Consider the following 21574-nt stretch of genomic DNA (forward strand, 5'->3'; position numbering starts at 1 on the left):
GTGATATTAATGTAATTAACCAACGGTTGTCTTCTTTCTAGATCCTCCAACATTGATAAAAATAAATAATTAAAATGGATTCGTATTAATTTCCTTTAAAAAATGTCAGATGGTTAGTAGTGGAAGTAGTTACGACATCCTACTTAAAATTACCTATGACAGCTTACATATGTCTTTAGTCTTGTTTAACACAAGAGCCAATGACGAAAATGAAATGACATCATATATGCATGAAAGTTTGTATAATCTATGTAAATATGCATGAAGCGACGGGATGAGATTCTAAAGTGAACTTTTGCAACATCTTGTGTACTTGGTAGTTGGTAGTATATTTTATCGTCAATTTGGTTTTATTGTTTATAACATCTGATGTACCTTGTAAAAAACTTCTTCTTATGCGGTTGTTTGTTGTAGTCAAATTGATCACTTAAACACACGTTTTGTTCCAGTTTTAATCGCAAAATTGCAAACCTAACTCAGTAGGCCTCTTTCTATGTGTAATAGACATATTCAACGGCTTCAGACGGTATTTATCTTAATGAAAGCCATATTTATCATGTGTCGAAAGACTCAAAACTAACATTTTTAGTGACTTGATTGATTTTCCTTCTTACCTTTCCAACAAATCCGTGGCAGGTCAATCAAAATAAGATTGGACCTCTGGCTGTTTTAATGCTTTAAACTATTTTGTTTCTTGGTGTGGATCAATTATAATAGTCTACTTTTCAATCCACGTAATCGTACGTAAATGCGTATAGTTAATCCTTCATGTAGAAACTCGACAAACACCTCAAAAATTCCTAAGCCATGTGAACACTGTTATATTCACCATCAATGACTCGACGTAAAAAAATGTATAAAAATATGACTCGACTGTAGAAACTCGACAAAGTCGGATAGCATCGAAGTTAGACGCCAAATATGGATGTTAAATATGGAGTAATTTGCTTTTATGAAAACCCGTTAACCAATTGCTTTTAAACACAATGCTTTGCACTTAACATTTGAGTTGATTAATTTAGTTTGACTCCGAAGACGAGGCTAATTGCATCATTTTAAAAATAAATAAAAAGTCCACTATTTTGGTGCTCAAAATGTCCAAACGCCGAGCTGTGTATGGATTAATCAGTTCTTAACTAAATGGAATCACCAAAAATTGTGGGCTAAATTAATCTTATATTCTCATTCTAGCTTCTGATACTGTGATTTATCATATACTACTCAAGACATTACCACTTTTTATCAATCGGAAATCCAAAACATTAATAAATTATTGTCTCTTATCATACTGTTATTTATTATTATACCGATATATTTAATCGTTCATTCAAAATGCATTCATATCATTATTTCTTAAATGTTTAACAATCAAATATATTAAAATATTATAACTAGTTACCTCCTAGCATATTTATTTAATTTGTATGTACATTATCCACTAATTAAAATATATTCATATTAAACTTAAAAATACCATGGTTCCAAACATACAAGAATTTTTTTTTAGTTCCACACTTCCACTGATATATAGAGAGAGTGTTTTTTTTTTCCTTCTTTTCACTATTGGAGAGGGTATATATATAACTATAGACTAAAAATCCAAATGTCTATGTACAATCTGTACTGAGTACGTATACATTTATTTATAGACTGAATCCAAATTTCTACGTTTTATATACTGTATACTGAATACGTATACATATATAGACTGAAAATTCCAAATGGCTAAGTATAATGTGTATTGAATACGTATAAACACATTTTAGGTATAGCCTACAAAGGAAAATCAACCTCCAAATTTGGATGTATATAATAACAACTCACACTGACCTATTCTTCTCAAACAAAACCTCTTTTCTACCCTCACACTTAGCCAAGAAACCCAAATCTCTTTCCCTTCTCTTTCATTACATTTAATCTCTTGTATTAAAAGGAAAAAAAAAAACCATATTGATGGATCACTCATCTTCGTCGGAATCACATCCTGACGACTGCCCGAGGATTTTTCAAGACCTTCCGGCGCAGGCGACAGCGGAGAGAACAGTGAATAGTAATAACCCTAAGAAGAAAAGAGTCAAGAAAGACAATGATGAAAAGGCTGTTTCAAAGCCTCCAAGTTTTAGAGGAGTGAGAATGCGACAATGGGGTAAGTGGGTCTCCGAGATAAGAGAGCCAAGAAAGAAATCAAGAATCTGGCTTGGTACGTTCTCCACGGCGGAGAAGGCGGCGCGTGCTCACGACGTGGCCGCTTTAGCTATAAAAGGCCGCTCTGCTCACCTCAACTTCCCGGAGCTAGCTTACCACTTCCCTAGACCGGCTAGCGCCAACCCTAAAGACATCCAAGCGGCCGCCGCCGCCGCCGCTGCCGTCGCCGTTGATATAGAGGTAGAGACGTCGCTGCCGTCTCCGGCTATGACCGCAATAGCCGATGACGCGTTCTCTGATCTACCTGATCTCTTGCTCGACGTGAACCACAAACTCGACGGCTTTTGGGACAGCTTACCTTACGAAGAACCTTTCTTCACGGGAAGTTACTAGAAAACAAAGATGCTGTCGTCTTGTACGTATTGTATTTTTCTCATGTGAAAACTTTTTGACGTTAAAAAAATTCACCGGTTGATCCAAATTGTATAATTAATGAACGGTTTATGCTTGACTTGTTTTGTTCTCTTTTTTTCTAAAATTTATAAGTGGGAAAATGTGTGACAATGTTAAAAGGTTATGTGTTTTTGTGGAAATGTGGACGTCAGTGAGTCAGTGACAACTGACAAAGTCCCCATACTCCCATGTTTGTATTCTAGCCCTGTTTTTTTCCTAAAGTTTTTTAGATTTATGTTTCTGACCCCTACATTTACTTTTAGGTTCTGACATATAGTTCTTTTCTCCAATATATGCATATGAATAGATATGTGATTTCCTTTCTCTGTAACATTAATGCATCTATCTAATCAAAATAGAAATAAGTTAGGCTAGACCATAAATTACAAATAGTAACTCGACCGTATTTAATCTTTTAGAAAATGAAATGACGTCGTATTTTTGAGCTTAATAGAATGTAGCAGCCAAAGATACAAAAATGTGAAACTGGATGAAATTACCATCGAAGAGTTGCTTATTGGAAAAAATTTATAAATTATCTAACACTTCCCTATTTTTATTAGATGATGTTTTAGGATTATACACAAAAGTTAAGAATATAATTTTCTATATTTTCTAAACATAAACATCACTAATTATCTACTAATCACAATGCAACCCATAATATAGCAAAGTCATACAGCATAAACATTAATTTTATACAAAAATTGAATTCATCTAATTTGGAAGTTACATGTTTTAACCTATTTTATAAATAAATTATATATTTAGTACTTCATCGTAAAAGAATATAAAGGTCTACAGGTTCAAAATCTCTTAATCATCAAAAAGCTAAATTGGGGCTAGAACTCTCAAATATTTTATTACTAGGTAATAATCCGCGCCTTGCGCGGAATGTGATTATTAGTTTTGCTATTTTGAATAAAAAGATATTAAATCTGTTTAAACTGGATATTGGTTCGGTTTTAAGTTTTGTTTTTGTTTTTAATCTTCTAAAATATAACTATTATTTAAAATTAATATTCATTTTTGTTTTGGTTAAAATGTTTGATTTTTTTTAGTTTTTTCGGTATAAACCAAAAATTAATGTTACTTATTTATTTTCATGTTATGAATTTTAAATAGTCGTCATGTCGGACCAATAGTTTCATATTATAGTTTCTAAACATATAATAGTTTAAAAAAAAGGAAAAGAGAATTATATATATATATATATATATATATGTTATATATATTATACTTTATATCACTTTTACTTTATATTTGTTCCTAAAAATATTGGTATTTGTGATTTGCTTTTTTTTTGGATATTGTATTTTAGTATTTGATTTGTTTCGTAGAGTTACGGATATCCAGATTTTTTGGTTCAAATCAAAACGGATAACGAATCAAATCAAAATTTATGAATATTTTGCTCAATTTTATCCGTAGCAATAAAAAATATATATATATATAGTTTAGCTTTTGATTCATTATCTATCTTTATTCGAACCGAAAAATCCAGAGTTTTATTGGAACCATGTAAGTAAGTTTTATATTTAAAAAAACGCAAAGTACATAGTGCGAACACATTTATGAATATAGTGTTAACACGTTATCATATTTATTATCAAATCATTGTGAGACTGCCACGTGTCTATTATAGTGTGAATGCATTTATTACATTGCTTCTCCTTTAATATATAAGGGATTTATATTGATTTTTTATGTTATTTTCCAGTTTCCTAATTAATTCGATTTTCTACTTCTTTTTTTTTGGCCGTGAGCTTATTGGCCCTCATAAAGTTGGAGATGAATTGACCCATTGGCCCATTTTATTTAATGCTATGTATTCAATGTCCTTTTTGTTGGGACTATTTTCATTTGAAGGCTAATATTTCATAATATTGTTATAGTTTTATTTTTACAATATCTTATAGTTTTATTTTGACAATATATTTTAATTTGTTTTGCATACATTTTCATATTTCAACTGTATAGAAACCAGAAAACGATTCAAGTACTTTCACAAACTTTCACAAATCTTCGGTCAACAGTATAGACTATTTTGGAGTTTTCTTGATATTACTAACGTGATTTAGATTGAATGATTTGACTGGTAATTTAAGTTGAACTAGTGATTTTTCTATTAACACGAAGTTAAAATACGAAATAAAATAATAAAAATGTATACAAAATACGTAATGTACCATTTAATACCACTAGTTAATATCGTTTTTATGATTGGTTAATAAACGATTATGAAGGTTGTTTTATTAATTTGTCCTATATGTAACAGAGGTACGTGCCTTTGTGTTTGGATGTGAGCCGCACGTTGCATCGACAACATGGCGCACGTCAAATCAACATCATCGTCAAATAATGGCAACAGTGTTTGGTAGATTACTGAGGTTTGATTCTTCTTTCCATATGTGTATTCTACGCAGGCCACCATCGGGTTGTTTCATTTATCTTTTTTAAAAAATTTCGCTAGACCATTAAATATTGTATAATAATTAGTCGTGTAAGAGTTCAAAAGAGTCCTGTATGTATATGTTTTTTACCATTTTTTTTCATTTAAGGTATTCATATTTAATTGCAAAAAAAAAGAAAATTTTTTACAAACATAAAGATATTGTCACTCCTACACTAAATGGTCCAACCCATAAAAACCCATAGTTAAAACCTCATATTTTAGATCAAAACAGTAATTTGATGGGCTACGCCGAGGAATACCGGAAGTCAGAGATCAAAGAGTCACTTCCATCTTCACCCACATTTGCATGAGAGAGGAGGAGATTGATGGATATGTAGTTCTAAAGCTGAGAATCCTATCCTTGATTAGTCAATTCAGGTTAACAATGATGAAATTTGAAGTCTGAAATCGATGGCTGTGAAGTCTTTGAATCCTTTCTCGTCAAAGAGAGTAGATCACTCCTTGCCAACATAGAAGAACTAAGCGCTTGAAAAGCTTATTTTCTCGAAGAAAGATCATCTGGTTAAGTATGTCCTCCCACACTGGTGAAGGTACGATAGAGCAGCGACGAGAGATCTCATACCATACCCACCATGAGTAAGAGCATCTGAAGAACAAATGATCTCGATTTTCGTCCTCCAAATTGCAGAGTAATCATTTGGAGTCAACAACCAATCCCCAACTCTGAAGTCGATCTTTAGTTGGACACCTATTCAAGATAAACATACATGTCAGAAAGCTTTGTTTTGGAATCCCGCCCTTAGTCCATACTACCTTCTACCAAGGAATTGGTTCTTCTCCCTTCAGCTTCCAGTATATCAACGAGGTTTTGAACCTTCCGGTAGGCAATCCTGTAACAACCCATTCATAGATGTCTTCTTCTTCCACTAGTGATATAATTGTCAAACCGATATGCGCTTGCAACATTGCATCCGATCGAGGCTGAGGAAGAATCCAATTTCCAGCTCTGTTTAAATCCGACAGAGTAGCACGTAGAGGAATACCCTGTCTTGAAGACGAAGTAGATGCAAAGTAGTCTTTCAGCGATCCAAGCACTACCAATTATCAATCCATAAGCGACAGTTCACTCCATTCCCAACTCGCAGTTTTATCCATGTATATATTTTTCCTCGTATCTTGATTAGTTTGTTGGCCAACCAAGAATTTGATGCACTCGTGTTGACTGTCCAGTAGTTAGATAGAGAGCAATGTAGAATAATAAAATTTGAAAGATTTTCCACATTTTTTTTGTTTCAGCCATGTAGTTTTTTACCATTGTTTTTTTACCATTGTTGTTGTTTGTTTTTTTTTTTTTGAAAGATTTCCTACATTGTTGTTGTTTGTTACAAGGACGAATCATCAAAAAAAATAGAAAATATTATATTGTAATTTAGATATAGATACAATTCATTTTTATAATATCATGAAATTGTTTACATGGGATATAATTTTTTATAAGTAGTTATTGTTTGATACTTGACCCTAAACAGACATAACAAATTACTAATAGATTAAAACTATGATTATTAGTGAAACTAAACATTTGTTTCAAGAAAACAAAGAAAATATGTTCCAATACATTAAAGGGTACATTAAAATTACAATTTAAAATATTAAATATCAAGTTGAGTGTTATTTTAATATATTTATGCAATTTTATTTTAAATTGTTTGTTTAAATTAATTATTAAAATAGTTTAGGACAAGAAAATGTGTATTCGAATTTTACCAAAACATATGTGTTAGAAAAAGACATTAACATATATCATATTCGACAACATTCTCTCAAAAGTTTTTCTTTTGATATATATGGTAAGAAAGCCCTATAAAGGTACGTATATACTTACTAATCAAGTTGAAACATGATGGACGAAGGTACCTTGGTAGGACGAGTGATTTTTTTTTAAACAAGTCAATTTGTTATATTTGTTTGAAAAACATTCAAGATTAAAACATATTGATGTGATATATCCAACGATAACGTACACAAGCTGGAGAATCCTAGGTGACTAGATGTCTAGATGTCTAGATTCTTATATTCCATCTTTTCTATAAATATATTCTTTTCTCCATTTCGACATACTGGCTGATTATTCAGACAAGTCAATAGTTCGACTATTAACCCGACTCCCGCGACACATTATTCACCGTGATTACTGAATCAAACATATGTAATTTCATGAATTTGAGGTATTTTCAACCCATAATACCATTATAGTGTAGTTTTAACACTATAAGAGAATTTCAACTATAACACCAAATTTTACATCATTTTGATTTTTATATTATTAAGTTAGTACTTTTGATATTACTTAATATATATAATAAATAAAATTATTATGTTATTATATTGCACAAAAATACATCACAATCAAATATTTGTTTAAATAAATATTTACTATTTTAAAATTTAATAATATTAAAATAATAAATCAAAATAAACTATTTTAATATATCACATATATTGATTTCATATATTTATTTTATTATTTATATTTATTTATCACCAAAATTTATTTAATTTAATATTTTATTGATAGAAATAAGTAAAAAGTATTTAATACGGTAAATAGTAACACGCTAAATTTGATATGGAATGTAACTTACCAAATTTATACTAAAATACTGTGATTTAAGAATTATGTAAGAGAGGATTTAGTGTAAAACTTACACTAAAATGATATTTTAGCGTTAGGTTAGAAATAACCTTAGGCGAAATGATACATCACCCTTATTCCTCAGTCCCACTATTTTTTATAATTATACTTCTGATAGTATAACTAAATATACGTAAGCATATGTGATATTTAACAACTCTTCGATGTTATCTTTTATCATCTTTTATCATGTGCAAATAGAACGCTCGAATCTGAATTAAAAAAATATTAATTAATTAGTCTAAAACTTTAAGTTATAGCTTATAATTTTAAAAGAAACTTAACACATAGGCAAAACTACTCTGTAGGTATGATTTTAGGGTAGAGTTAGAGTAAACTAAAATAGGTGAAAAATTATTTCAGCTAATTTATTATAATTTCAGTTAATCAAGTGAAATATGATTCCACCTTATTTACTATAAAAAGTGAGAAAATAGTAGAAGTAGAATGATCTTACATTAATTTTTAATAAGATGAAAAGTTTACTCCAACTTTATTATATATTTTTTCTCTCTTATTTTCATGATTTTTCACTGCTTTATTCTAGTTGATAACCAATCAGTTAAAGATGCACGTACACCTATAAATATGAATATTATATATATTTTTTTGTCAAAATCACTATAATTATATTAGAGAATCGGTTATAACCGTGTAGTGGATCCACTATTTACTGAGGTTTGATATTTTATATATAGTGTGATTGGTTAATGACATAGTAAAATGGTGGAAATATGAAGTGGAAAAGAGAGTAAATAAAATTTTAAAAATTGGAGTTAACTTTTCCACTTGTTTAAAGTGAAGGAATAATTTATTTTTGTTATTTTCATTTTTAGAGTAAACAGGTGGAAACGTAATTTCACTTTACAGTCACACCTATAGTATTTTTATTTTAAAATTAATTATGCACCTAGTCAAAAAAATCTTCTTCAATTGCCACTGGTTGGACGTATATAGATAGAATTATTTTATCTATTAAAATAGAAATTATGACTTCTTTCATGTATGTTTTTTCTTTAATTTGGAACATCATTTATAAATTTTATTAAAAGTAATAATATATACAATCATTGAACTGCTTTAATCATAATATCTTTTGATGTCTTTTAATTTTAAATATAAATATATTTATTTAAAAAATCTAACAAATTTGTTTTAAAAGATTTTCACAAGATCTTCTTTTTCATAAAAAAATTAAATATTTTCACTGATTTCGAAATTATTTTTGAAACATTATTATAAATTAGTTTTGAATTATTATTATATATTAATATATTCAGTTATCGTTTTTAAAATGATAAAAAAAATATATCCTATTTTTATCTGTTGTTTAATCATAATCAATCATATTAGACAAAATTATTACATTGAGCCAAATATAATAGAATTGTATTAAATATATATATTTTATTTTCATAAACATAAAATATTTATATTCAAAACTAAAAATATAATATGTTGTTAAGACGGGTCAACTTTAGCAAAATATATAATATATAAATAAAAATTAACATGTATTTCATTAAAGCTATTAATATAAAAAAATTGTAACTATTTTAATCATGATATCTTTTCATATTAAATACAAATTTATATTATATTTCAAAATTTCTAATAAATCTATTTAAAAGTATTTTAACGATATCCTAATTTTCAAAAAGTTTATTTAAATATTTTCACTAATTTTGTAACTAGCAATGAACTACTATAATGCATTAATATATATTAAATTTTTGTTTATAAAATGAAAAATTAAAATTTGATCCTATTTTTATCTACTTTATAAATAATCATCAAGTTAAAATACAATTATTATATTGAGCTAAATACGATAAAAGTATATTAAAATGATAAATTTTATTTTCATATATATAAAATATTTATGTTAAAAATATATACTATTTATGACATAGCAGTTTAAAATTAGAAAACTTTATAATACATATCTAAATATTAACATATCTTAGACTTTTGTATATACAATGATATATCATCTAAAATGAATAAGCGTAAAAAAATATTAGTAAAAGAAATCTTTTTTTGAAAGACGGGTCAGAATTTAATTTCAATTATACACAAAATAGGTTTAAAATATATTTTCTTATGAATATATTAATTTTCTTAATAACCAAATACAAATATAATAAAATAAATATGTAATAAAAAATGATAAACACATACAATTTTAAACAATTGATTAATTAAAACAAAGAAATTATAAAATTATTTTATTTGAAATAGTTGTATAAACATTCAAGTATATGATTACCATTAAAAATATATACTACTAATGATATAAAATAAATATCTATGTATATAAAAATGAAAACAAACATCCGTGGGGTTGTGCGACTCAAGATCTAGTTTACTCTTAAAATTATATTACATATACCGATATTATATTTTCGAATATGGCACTGCACTGACTCTTTTACATATATCCGAAATGAACTTGCCAGTGTTGCATCTCCCATTCTTTATATATACAAATCATAAATTAATTAAATCAAATCATCAGGATTCTGATTAGTGCTATCTTGTGCTTGCCCAAAGCAAATACGAAGAAAATTACTAGTGTTGTGGCTAGATTTTGGTGGAGCCCTGGGGGAAGCACAAGAGGTATGCACTGGAAATCCTGGGATAAAGTTTGTGCGCCTAAGGACCAGGGTGGTCTGGGTTTTAAGGACATAATGGATTTTAATACAGCAATGCTGGGTAAACAGTTATGGCGACTCATTGAGAAGCCGAACACGTTGTTTGCCCGCGTGTTTAAGGGTCGGTACTACAGGAATGCATCACCCCTGGATCCGATTCGTTCCTACTCTCCATCCTATGGGTGGAGGAGTATTATCTCTGCTAGATCTCTGGTAAGCAAAGGACTAATTAAAAGGGTGGGATCAGGATCAACCATATCCGTATGGAATGATCCATGGCTCCCAACCACTCGCCCGAGACCAGCAAATCAAAACCAATCTTCTCTTTACCCAGACCTTACAGTTGACTCGCTCATAGATCCAGACTCACGCTCATGGAATTTACATGCTCTTCACACCTTGGTGGATCCTGAAGACGTGAAAATCATTACAAGTATACCACTGAGTAGGTCTCAGATGGCAGATAGAGATGGATGGCACTTTGCGAAAAATGGACGGTATACGGTTAAATCAGGTTATCAGGTGGAACGGGTATACCCAGATCAGCAATCTCAGGCAGAGACCTACGGACCCACGGTAGATTCACTCAAGGCCTTCTGCTGGAAACTTCGTTGCCCACCGAAACTCCGGCATTTTCTGTGGCAAATATTATCTGGATGTCTATCGGTTAGGAAAAATTTGCAGGCAAGAGGGATGCAAGGAGATATCTGTTGTGCTCGATGTGGGGCTCCAGAGGAATCTATAAACCATGTCTTTTTTGAATGTCCACCGGCAATTCAGACATGGGCGCTTTCTAAGATTCCATCTAATCCTGCAATCTTTCCAACGGAATCACTCTACGCAAACATAGATCATCTATTTTGGCGCGTTACTCCAAAGATGGATGATCATCAATTTGCGTGGATACTTTGGTACATATGGAAAGCAAGGAATAGTAAGGTATTTAGTGATCTGGATATTGATCCTCGTGATACTCTTGGGAAGGCCGAGACAGAATCTGTTCTGTGGGCTGATGCACAGGTGATTCCTGAGCATGATGCACACCAGAGAGATATGGCTCCCATACCGGTGAGACCGGGCAGGTGGTGCTTCTCTGATGGCTCATGGAAGGCAAACGATATTTTCTCGGGACAAGGATGGTATAGCACCTTACCAGGTTTTGACGGTTTGATGGGTGCAAGAAACACAAGAGCCAGTCTTTCACCTCTCCATGCAGAGTTTGAATCACTAATCTGGGCAATGGAATGTATGCGGAATTTGCGGCAGTTTCGGGTCACATTTGCAACAGATTGTTCTCAAATGGTGAAGATGGTTTCGGAACCAGAAGAATGGCCAGCGTTTGCAAACTACTTGACAGATATCAAGACCCTTAGCACGGGATTTCAGAGCTCGGAGATCATCTATGTACCAAGAACACAGAACACACAGGCGGACAAACTAGCACGCAGTGCAAGAATCCAACCGTCGTTCGTCGTTCACATGGATGCAGAGCTACCCTCTTGGTTAACAGAGTCTATATGAGTCTGTTTTCTTTTTATTGATGTCAAAAAAAAAAAAAAAAAAAAAGTGCGATCTTTCTCTTTTGTTATCCGAACTTGCGAGAAAAAAGCTATGAACTACCGAGACTTTTTTTCGAACTACGAGACTATCTCTAAATATTCAACGGTAATCACTAGTTTGGAATTAAAAGGGGCACAAAAGAACTAATGAAAGTGATATATTATGTTTATCAAAAAAAAAGTGAATATATTGTCCTAGCGAATGTTTCTCTTTACATAAAAACAATTAGAAATATTTATAAACAAAATAAGTAAAAAATGAAGAAGGAACGTCCAAAAGTCCAGAGAATATACAGATGAAGTTAGAGATGGTGGGCTGAGGAGCACGTGCTATGTTATGAACGTACGATCGACAGAACGTACAAAACAAGACGAAAATGGAATTTATTATAAATCAAGTTATGTAATATTGGAGCCATATGAGCTTTGTTCAAAAAATGATATTGGTGCCATATCAAATGTCAAGATCGCTTTACAAATCTATACAAGTTTCAGTATGTGGTCAATAAAAGGTAAGGACCCGGTCAGTGGGCTCGGATGGTTCTCAAGAGACGATCGAGATTTTTCAAAGTTATAGTTTTTTCTTTTTGGTACAATGTTAAATTGATTATATCAAATTTTTCGTTTTTTACAGAAACACAAAATTAATTAGTAGCGGAGAAGCAGAAATGAAACCTAAACAAGCATTTATAATGAAAAGTCCAGAATCTATTACAAAGTATATATGTCCTATAAGATGAACCTGAGATAGCGTAACGTCGATAGTCCAAATGAGAGGTACGAGCGGACTAAGCTTCCAGTTGCCGCTAGTTCCCGGAAAGAAAGGCACAATGAAACCTTGATGCACGGGCAAAGACGTGTTGCCACAGTCAAAGTTATAGTTTGTGTTTGATTTATTTGTTTTGTTAATACGTATGGATTGCTTGTGAGTGCATCTCCAACCCACTTCTATATTTGCCTTATAATAGCATTTAGAAGTAAAATCACTCCAACTCTACTATATTTCTTAATGTAAAATAGAAATTGCTATTTTCATCTTTATATTTAGAGAAAGAAATAACATTCCTCTATAATAGAAGCACACTTTTTTGTTCACAAAATGATCTTTTAACTTTTTACTTAACCAATTATAAGCAAAATAATTTTTTTTTAGAGAAAATGTATTGTTTATATAAATATATAATCATACTTTTTATTTACATAATAGTTTCTATAAAAATATTCAGTAATTTTATGCATCTTAAACTAAATTGGATTGGTTTTCAACTTTCACAAATAAAATGTACTATTTATAAAATTAGAAAAGAATATATCAAGAATATTCCATTTAGAGGAAAAAATAGAGGAATACATTGGAGACAAATTCATCTCTATTATAGACATTTCTTATTTTAGAGGAAAAAAATAGGGAAATACATATTGGAGATGGTCTAAATTCTTAAAACGCATGAGCACCAAGTATATGTTTTCTCTATAAACCACACTATAAGTTGGTAGAATTTACTCTTTTAGATATTCGTTTTAGTGACCAAATTATATTTATAATGATATGAAGTTAGTTGATATAAGAGTAGGGGACCGAATAAAATATCAGTGAGACTGAGGCCATGACAAATTTGGGAGCAAAATATTTTGGATTTTTTTTAATAAAAAAAATGCGTCCGATTCTAAATTTTGGCGTATTGATGTTTCATTGTCTACGTCTTAATGTCTTATATATCGACGGAAACAACACGTGTATATGTCCGGGTTTAATTTCATATTTAATATTTAATTTGTCAAATAAGCAATGGAAATATATATTTATATTGTGACAAAAAATATTTATAAAAATGTTGTTTTTTTTTTTTTTGCTTTAACAAGAATGTTATGTTGAAAAGTTGTCTTTGAAATTTTAACAAAAGTGCACGATAAACTTCAGATAGAGTTTTGTTAGTTGTTTTACTGAATCCACCCTTAATATATGTGACATACACTAGGAATAATATATTATAGAAGATATATCTCTGACGAAATCATCTATAGAGAAAATAATATTCTAGAAAAAAATCATGAATCTTACAAAATGACAAATGTATTATTTACCTATTATGTTCATTGCACACAAATGGCGTGCGTGACTGGGTATAACTTAACCTATATTGTTCTCTCTTTTTCGGGTTCAATTTTTTTTTTCACTGGACAAATGAGATGGATATGTATAATTCAGCCTATTTTGGCACCTAATGCAGCAGAGGTAAATTGAAGAAAATCGAAATCGCCCTAGCTCACGAAACCTCTCAGACACGGGAATCGAGAAGCCGCCACAAGCCATGTCTCTTGATGCCGGCGGTGCCCCTTGCCGTCGGCGTCGACTCCTCCGCCGCTCTGCTTCCGCTTCTCTTCTTTTCTTTTGCTCCATTTTCGTTTCAAGCTTCAGCATCTCTTTCTGCAACTCGTTGATTCCGGTTCTTTCCATGGATACGTACGGTTCTTCTCGACAGCCCGCGTCACCACCGCCTCGTTTCAACCCTCGGAGATCTCTCGACGGGCTCAGTCATTCGAGGCCTCCCATCTCGTCGACGGAGTACATGTCGGGGTCACCGTCTGTCGTCTCTCTTCTACTGTCTCCGCCGCTCCCTTCCGCTCCTCGCCGCCAAGTCTCCCCTGTCTGTCGATTTGAATCCATCAGATCTGAACTCCACTCCGTCGTAGATCTACTCCGGTCCTCCTCCGACACTCTCACCTCGACGCCACCGCAGTCTCTCACCCTTCATCTCGCGGTGTTAAAAGCTCCGACTCACTTTCTTATATGGAGTCACCGCTCACATCGAAACGGTTTTAACACCTCGTCACCATCTCCAACACATTTGTGGTTTCCTCTTTGGTATAGATTCGCGATTCACCGCTGCATCTCACCGTCTCTGAACCGGTATGCCGCTTCACCAACCATCGAAGCTTCCATAGTGAAGTTTTCGTCTAAAGCTACGACCGCTCAAAAGATCCATAGCTCTTCAACCGACGGTATAACGCCTCTCTCCCTTGTCGCTGGATCTATTGTGCAAGAGTGTGGATTCGCCAGATTTTCTCGATACTATGTTACTGCTGCGTCTCCATTACATAATGCCGTCTCAAGCATCGACGGTTCTTCACATAGTCAGCTCTACGGTCCTGTGCAAGAGTGTGGACTCGCCAGTTCTTCATGTTGTTACGTTATCACTGCGCCTCCATCACACTACGCCGTCTCAAGCATCGACGGTTCTTCACAGAGTCAGCCCTATGGTGCCCCCATCCCTATCCTTGTCGCAGAAACTATTGTGCAAGAGTGTGGACACGCCAGATTTGCTCGTTTCTATGTCATTGTTGCGTCTCCATCACATTATGCCGTCTCAAGCATCGACGGTTCTTCACAGAGTCATCTCTGCGACTTTCCCACCGGAGCTGTTATCTTCTATGGAGTTTCCCGGAACTCTTGCTTTCAAAACCCATTAGTTGGGCTATTCAACGTCGATTTCGACCTATGTGCGTTTCTTCGAACGCGAGCTTTAGGACTACAAGTGAAGTGTCTCTATGGGTCTCTTCTCTCCTTAGCCACATCTATCTTTCGACATGTTTTAGTTATTTTCGTCTATCAGTTTATCGTCGAGAATCTCTCCAGTTGTAACCGACTTAGCCCATTGGGTCTTTAATTTTAATATAAGTATTTCGTGTTCAAAAAAAAAAAAAAATGCAGCAGAGGTATAATTTTCTAACGCAGGTCAGATTTTAGTAGATTTCCAAATTCCAACCTACTCGCATCACCAGGGAAAGGCAGGGTCACACAACACAACTATTGGACTACTACATCCTAGTTCCTACGCCAGATATGTATAAACTTGTGATATAAATCATGTCTACGTAGGCATTAAAATAATATCCTAATTTCTGCAGGAAAACACCTTTTTTTTTGAAAAAATTGTTTTACTTTTAGAGAACACACACATTTAATGTTCCTTTATCAAAAAGTGTTCCCGCAGAAATAGCAAAGATTTGTGTTTATACATATTGTTTTGAATTTCTGTTAAAAAAAACATATTGTTTTGAGAAAGTCCATACACACCCATAAGTCTATATTTTATAATACTTTGCTTTCTTTTTTCTTAACACATATTTTATAATACTTTACATTTACTTGTTTTTCTAAACTTTTATGTCAATAAAAAAACATTTTCTAAGTGTTATTTAGTCTCTAGACTTGTTTATGCATTCTTATATAAAGTTGATTATTTATGGAATAAAACAGGGCAATTGTCAATAATAGCACCTTTTGAAGTTTATGTCTCAAAAATGACATTCATTAAAGGGTAAAATATCTCTAATACCATTGGATTAAAATTAAATAAACAAACAAAAATAAATAAAAATAAATAAAATAAAAATAAAAAAATGAAATTTTTTTTTTATATAGTTTCAGATTATATGTTTTCAGATTCGAAATTTTTATAAATTTTTTTTTGAAATTTTTTTTCGATTTTTTTTTTTTGAATTTTTTTTTCAAATTTTATTTTTATAATTTAAAAATACTTTTTGTTTTAAAATTTTTTATCTTTTATTTTAGTATTTATTTTTTTATAAAATTTTAAACCCTAATTCCAAAACTCCACCCCTTAACTCTAAACCCTAAGGTTTAGATTAATTAACCCAATGGGTATAAGTGTATATTTACCTCTTTAATGAAACCTATTTTTTTGACTTTGAGCCTTGAGTGCTACTTTGGGAACAAAAACTTGGTTTGGTGTTATCCTAGTCTTTTTCTCAATAAAACACACCAATACATGTTTTTTTTATTCATTACTTGCTAAGTATATTAGACTATGAGAAGATTTTTCTATTTTCAAAGAAATGGATCGACCTGAAGTTAGCAAAATAACTTGATTAGATTATAAGCACATTCATTGTAGGAAACTCGTTCAGTGACAACTCAAATGAGCTCACTTAAACACTCATGATCTCAAATACTCTTCTTTGAACAGTTCTAACTAAGAATTACCTTACTGAAAAAGGAATGCCATAAACAAAGGATTCTTTTGCGATTTGCCTGATGATGGTTTGTCTTGTAGTCTTGTAGCGACTACAGTCACAAAGAGGGTAGAGACTAAATATGAACCACACTCACAAGTCTCGTAGGCTGTAGGCAAGTTATTAAACTAACTAAATCTATTATGGTCTCTATTTGTTATGTGCAAATTAATATAAGCAGACTATAGTTATTTATCACAGCTTGACTTGACTATTATAAGCCAAGTGGTTAGACAAAGCTAATATACTACAAAAACTGTGAGTTTATATGGCTAAAGGGAAACATTCTAGAGCATTGAGAGGGTTTCGCACCAAGGACTGAACAGAGCGAAACAGAGTGACCCTGCTTAATCGTTGTAAACTCAAGTTCTGGCTAAACCACCCTACTTTTTGGACACGTTTGTGCTCATTAACATTCACATCTTTGTATCTTGAACGCAAGAGAGTGAGTTAAACAAGAACACAAACTAGGTGTAAACTAGGAAAAATTGATAATTTTAACCAGGTAAAATCAATAATGTTAGATTGAGTTGATATAAATGAAATGTGAATGAAACAATAATAATCCTTTACTAGGATAAGACCCGCGCCTTGCGCGGGATGAGAGTTTGATTTGAATTTTATTATATATCACATATTTTAGATATTTTTCATAAAATCAATGGATAAAACATATAAAATGTGTTGTGTAATATGTTAAACACATGTAAAAATTGAAAAATCAAAGTAGTAGATCGTAATTTGGATAGTGTGTTTATAGTAAAACACATTGAAAAAATCTGAACTATAATTAAATATTGTATAAAATTTATCATTTTTACAAAATACATGTTGGGCTACTTTGTATTGTGTGATTTTCCTGATTTTTTGTTTTATTATTAGAATTTAAAAAGATTCAATTTTCTCAAAAAATATGAATTATATGTAACAATATGGACATAAAATAATTGATAAAACAAAGATTTACTCTTTCTGTTTTATAAAGAATGTTATTTTAGTTTTTTTTTGTTTCAAAAAAGTGTCTTTCTATATTTTCAATGTACTTTTCATATTATACTTTCTAACCCTTTAAATGACCAATAAATATTTAGTTAAATCATTTTTATTTAAACAATTGTATAATAACTAAGAGTAGATTAGTATATTTTTTGTTATTTTTTTAATCCAAGTGAAATGTGAATAAACGATACTTATTTTGAAACGAAAGGAGTATATCATAATAACCCAAAACACATACGATATGGCCCAGTTAAGATCCATAAACAAAAATGCATTAATACTATCATCAAATATGGAAACGATAACTTTGGTGTTTTTGTTCATATCTGGCAGATCTGGTTCTCTGGGACAGCAATTCTATGTATGTATGCTAACTGGTTGAAAGCACATGTGTAAATTTATAAAAGGTTATGGTGTCAAATATTACTGTATCGCCAATTAAGGAAACAATATTCACGATTAGGCAATATATGGAAAGTGAGAGCAAATACGCATGCGCAAAAATGGTTTAAAAATTAATCATGATCCACACACTCTCGTAATCAAATATAAGATTTATAGTTGAAAAACAATAAGGTAGAAGAATTCAAGAGAAGTTATTAAATTTTGAGATTCCATTGTTATTGGTTTATGGATTTTTAAAATTTAATTAGAATCCATTGTTATTGGGATGATGACTTTTAAATTCCACTCAAAATCTTTTGTTATTGGAAAAGTTTAGTTTCATTGATTTTAAGATTCTATTAAAATCTACTGTTATTGGGATGTAAATTCTCTTTGTTTTAACTCATAAGACTAAACTTTGAGAATATCATCTATACTCATAAGATTTTTGAAATCTATGCAATAAAATACACTCGCATACAAAAACACACAAAATTGAACAATGAAATAATACAAATCACAACTTTAACATAAAAGTAGAAAGCAAATATTAAAAATTTAATAAATGTAAAAAAAAAATTAAAATAGTTTTAAAAAGTATTTTCGAATTCAAAAAGAATTAAAAAATACAATTTGAAAAAAAAAATCGAAAGCTTTTATATAAAAAGTTCAAACTTAAAACCATATATTTTAAAAATTATAAAAAATAACTTTTATTTATATATCTATATATTAAAAGGTACAATGACATTTTGTCTTTTTAATAATTGAAATGATTCTTTTTTCTTTTCTCCTATTATACCATTAATTTTTTACCAGTTAATAACAATCAATAGAATCTTATACACGAGTTATGAAAATCTATGTAAGAATATTGGATAAAATTTGTCAAATCTAGTTAACTTGTAAAATCTTCTCAACTATTGAAATCATCAAATTCCATTAAAATTCATGTCCCAATAACCCCTCCTAAATATTTCTAATGCATTAATATTAAAAAAATGAGTATTTTATACGCATAAACAATTTATGGATATCGTTAGTCCATTATTTGAGTAAATTCTCCAGGGAAGTTAGAGTTTATAGTGATGCAATTGTACCATGAACGTAGTTAAAAAACTAAAAAAATTACATATGATGGGCTTTGTTGTTACTGAACATATTTAGCAAATAATTACATTACCAAATATGGGTCTAAATTTGTTATAGTAGAGCCCAATATTGTAATAGATAACTCAAAAATCCTACTACATACGATGGACTTTTTGAAAATTGAACATATTCAGTCCATTTCTTTTATGAATTATGCAATAAATTAAATAATAACAAATTGACTCTCTCGGGACAAAAAAGGATTAGGGTTCTAACAAAATCAAGATATTTCACCAGAGGAACACAGGTGAGAAGACGTCTACGAACTACCGAGCATATTGTATTCTTATTATTTGTCCCTACCACCAATTCTTTCCGATTACTGATTCTTTTTTCTTTTCAATTGATCTCATTGAAAAAAAAAACAAATTTCCCCGACGATCCTCTGATTCATCTGCAAATCATTGTCCTCAAATGGCTTTGGGGAAGAGACGCGGTGGATTGGTGATTGCTGGCTGAATGATTCCAAAACTGATACGGATACAGGTATTACACTCAAACTTAGATTCAGATTTAGACTCCATATCGTATGTCCACATTAGACTGATATACTTATGTATCCACCAAAAAAATTTCAACTTTAATGAGGAAAACATAACGCAATAAAATTATAATTTCAAAATTTTTCATAAAAACACAAATTAATATAAAACCATCAATTTAGTCATGACTCTTTTAACCCGATTGGACAGTAATCCCTGGATTTTAAGTTGAAATCCAGAACAATATAGAATCAACTCAAGAAAATATAAATGATAAAGAGTAGAGGCTTCAAGAAAGATTAAATCATAAGAGTAGAGGTTTTACGAAAGATATGTGGTGGTTTAGGTTTCTGATGAATTGTGCTAACTCTGGCTTGGCTTATATATAGCTTAAAACCAGAGCACTGATCTCTGCGTATCTTTTGAAAAGATTAGCACAAATCATGTGAGTGATTTAACTTGTCAATCACTCTAATTAACGCCAAATCACAATACCATTTACCATATATATTGCCTTGACGATAAATCTAAGAAAGTATCCCAATCACTGGCGCAATCACAAAAATATGTTTGCCATATATGAAATACATGATGAGAACGAATCATTAACCATATTCAAGACTTTCTATATTATACTCGTCAATATCAATTGCCACTAACCCATACTAATTCCCCGATTACAACCAACAATCATTATAGAAAAAAGTACATTTAATAGTCAGAAATATATATATTGTCCAAAATATTTTAAATTAAGTCAATCTACACAAACCTATAATAAATTTCAACTTACGTTTTAACACCGTAAGTTGTAGTCAATTTAAAAAAACCTTTTGGTTTAATCACATTGCAAAAACGAATATGACCGGTTCATGCATACAAAAGAAATAACCGGTTCTTGAGTTATAATAAAAATACATGCTTTCGATCAAACTGTGGAAAGACCAAAATTGGCAGCAATATATTGGATGGACTCACTTACGATCTTAGATAGTGTGATATATTGGAATCTTCCGAAACTTTCTTGAATTTTTAGACTTATAAGTATCCTTTGGTTTAGTTACATTGGAATCTTCTGATACTTTCTTGCATTTTTGTGTTTAAATTCAAAATCTTATATTATATGGATTGTTTTTTTGAGTGTTGTGTTTCATAAGTGTGCAGATAACTGAAGAATCGAACATATATTGTTTCAGTATGATGGATCTATTGTGTTTCAGTACTGTCCAGGGTCCAGGGAGCAATGATCGTGTAACATAGTTTCTATTGTATCTCCTATATATTATTTGAGAAACATTGCAACATTTTTTGTAGCCACGTGTCATCACTAGAATGATTCTTAGAATCCTTAGAGAAATAAGTTGGTCCATCTAAATATATAATAAACTTTTTATTAAACCACAATAAATACATTATTAATGTGCTTCATTATTTCCTTAAATAAGATTACGGAATTGCCTAATGTGGCTAAAGTATATATGATAATTAATGATTTTGAATAATAAAGATTTGATAAAAATAAGTGTGTATTATAATTATATTTGTTTAATTTTAAGCTAATAAAATAAATTAAACAATCATAGTAACCATATAATAAA

General features: G+C 31.0%; 1 protein-coding gene and 1 long non-coding RNA gene across 3 annotated transcripts; both read left to right on the forward strand.

Annotated features, from left to right (window-relative positions):
- The first annotated feature begins 1598 nt into the window (after nt 1-1598).
- On the forward strand, nt 1599-2728 carry LOC106364500 (ethylene-responsive transcription factor ERF038). The gene has a single exon (XM_013804060.3). It carries the CDS (start codon nt 1954-1956, stop codon nt 2536-2538), a length of 585 nt encoding a protein of 194 aa, XP_013659514.2. The 5' UTR covers nt 1599-1953; the 3' UTR covers nt 2539-2728.
- A 16650-nt stretch (nt 2729-19378) lies between these two features.
- Nucleotides 19379-21333, forward strand: LOC125608311. Of its 2 annotated transcripts, none has more exons than XR_007339250.1 (2): nt 19379-19980; nt 21134-21333. It is a non-coding gene; the product is annotated as an uncharacterized LOC125608311 (long non-coding RNA). The 2 variants fall into 2 exon arrangements; XR_007339251.1 differs by having other exon boundaries at nt 21141-21333.
- The last annotated feature ends 241 nt before the right edge of the window (nt 21334-21574 follow it).

Source organism: Brassica napus, chromosome A4 (assembly GCF_020379485.1).
Source record: "Brassica napus cultivar Da-Ae chromosome A4, Da-Ae, whole genome shotgun sequence".
Lineage (NCBI taxonomy): Eukaryota > Viridiplantae > Streptophyta > Magnoliopsida > Brassicales > Brassicaceae > Brassica > Brassica napus.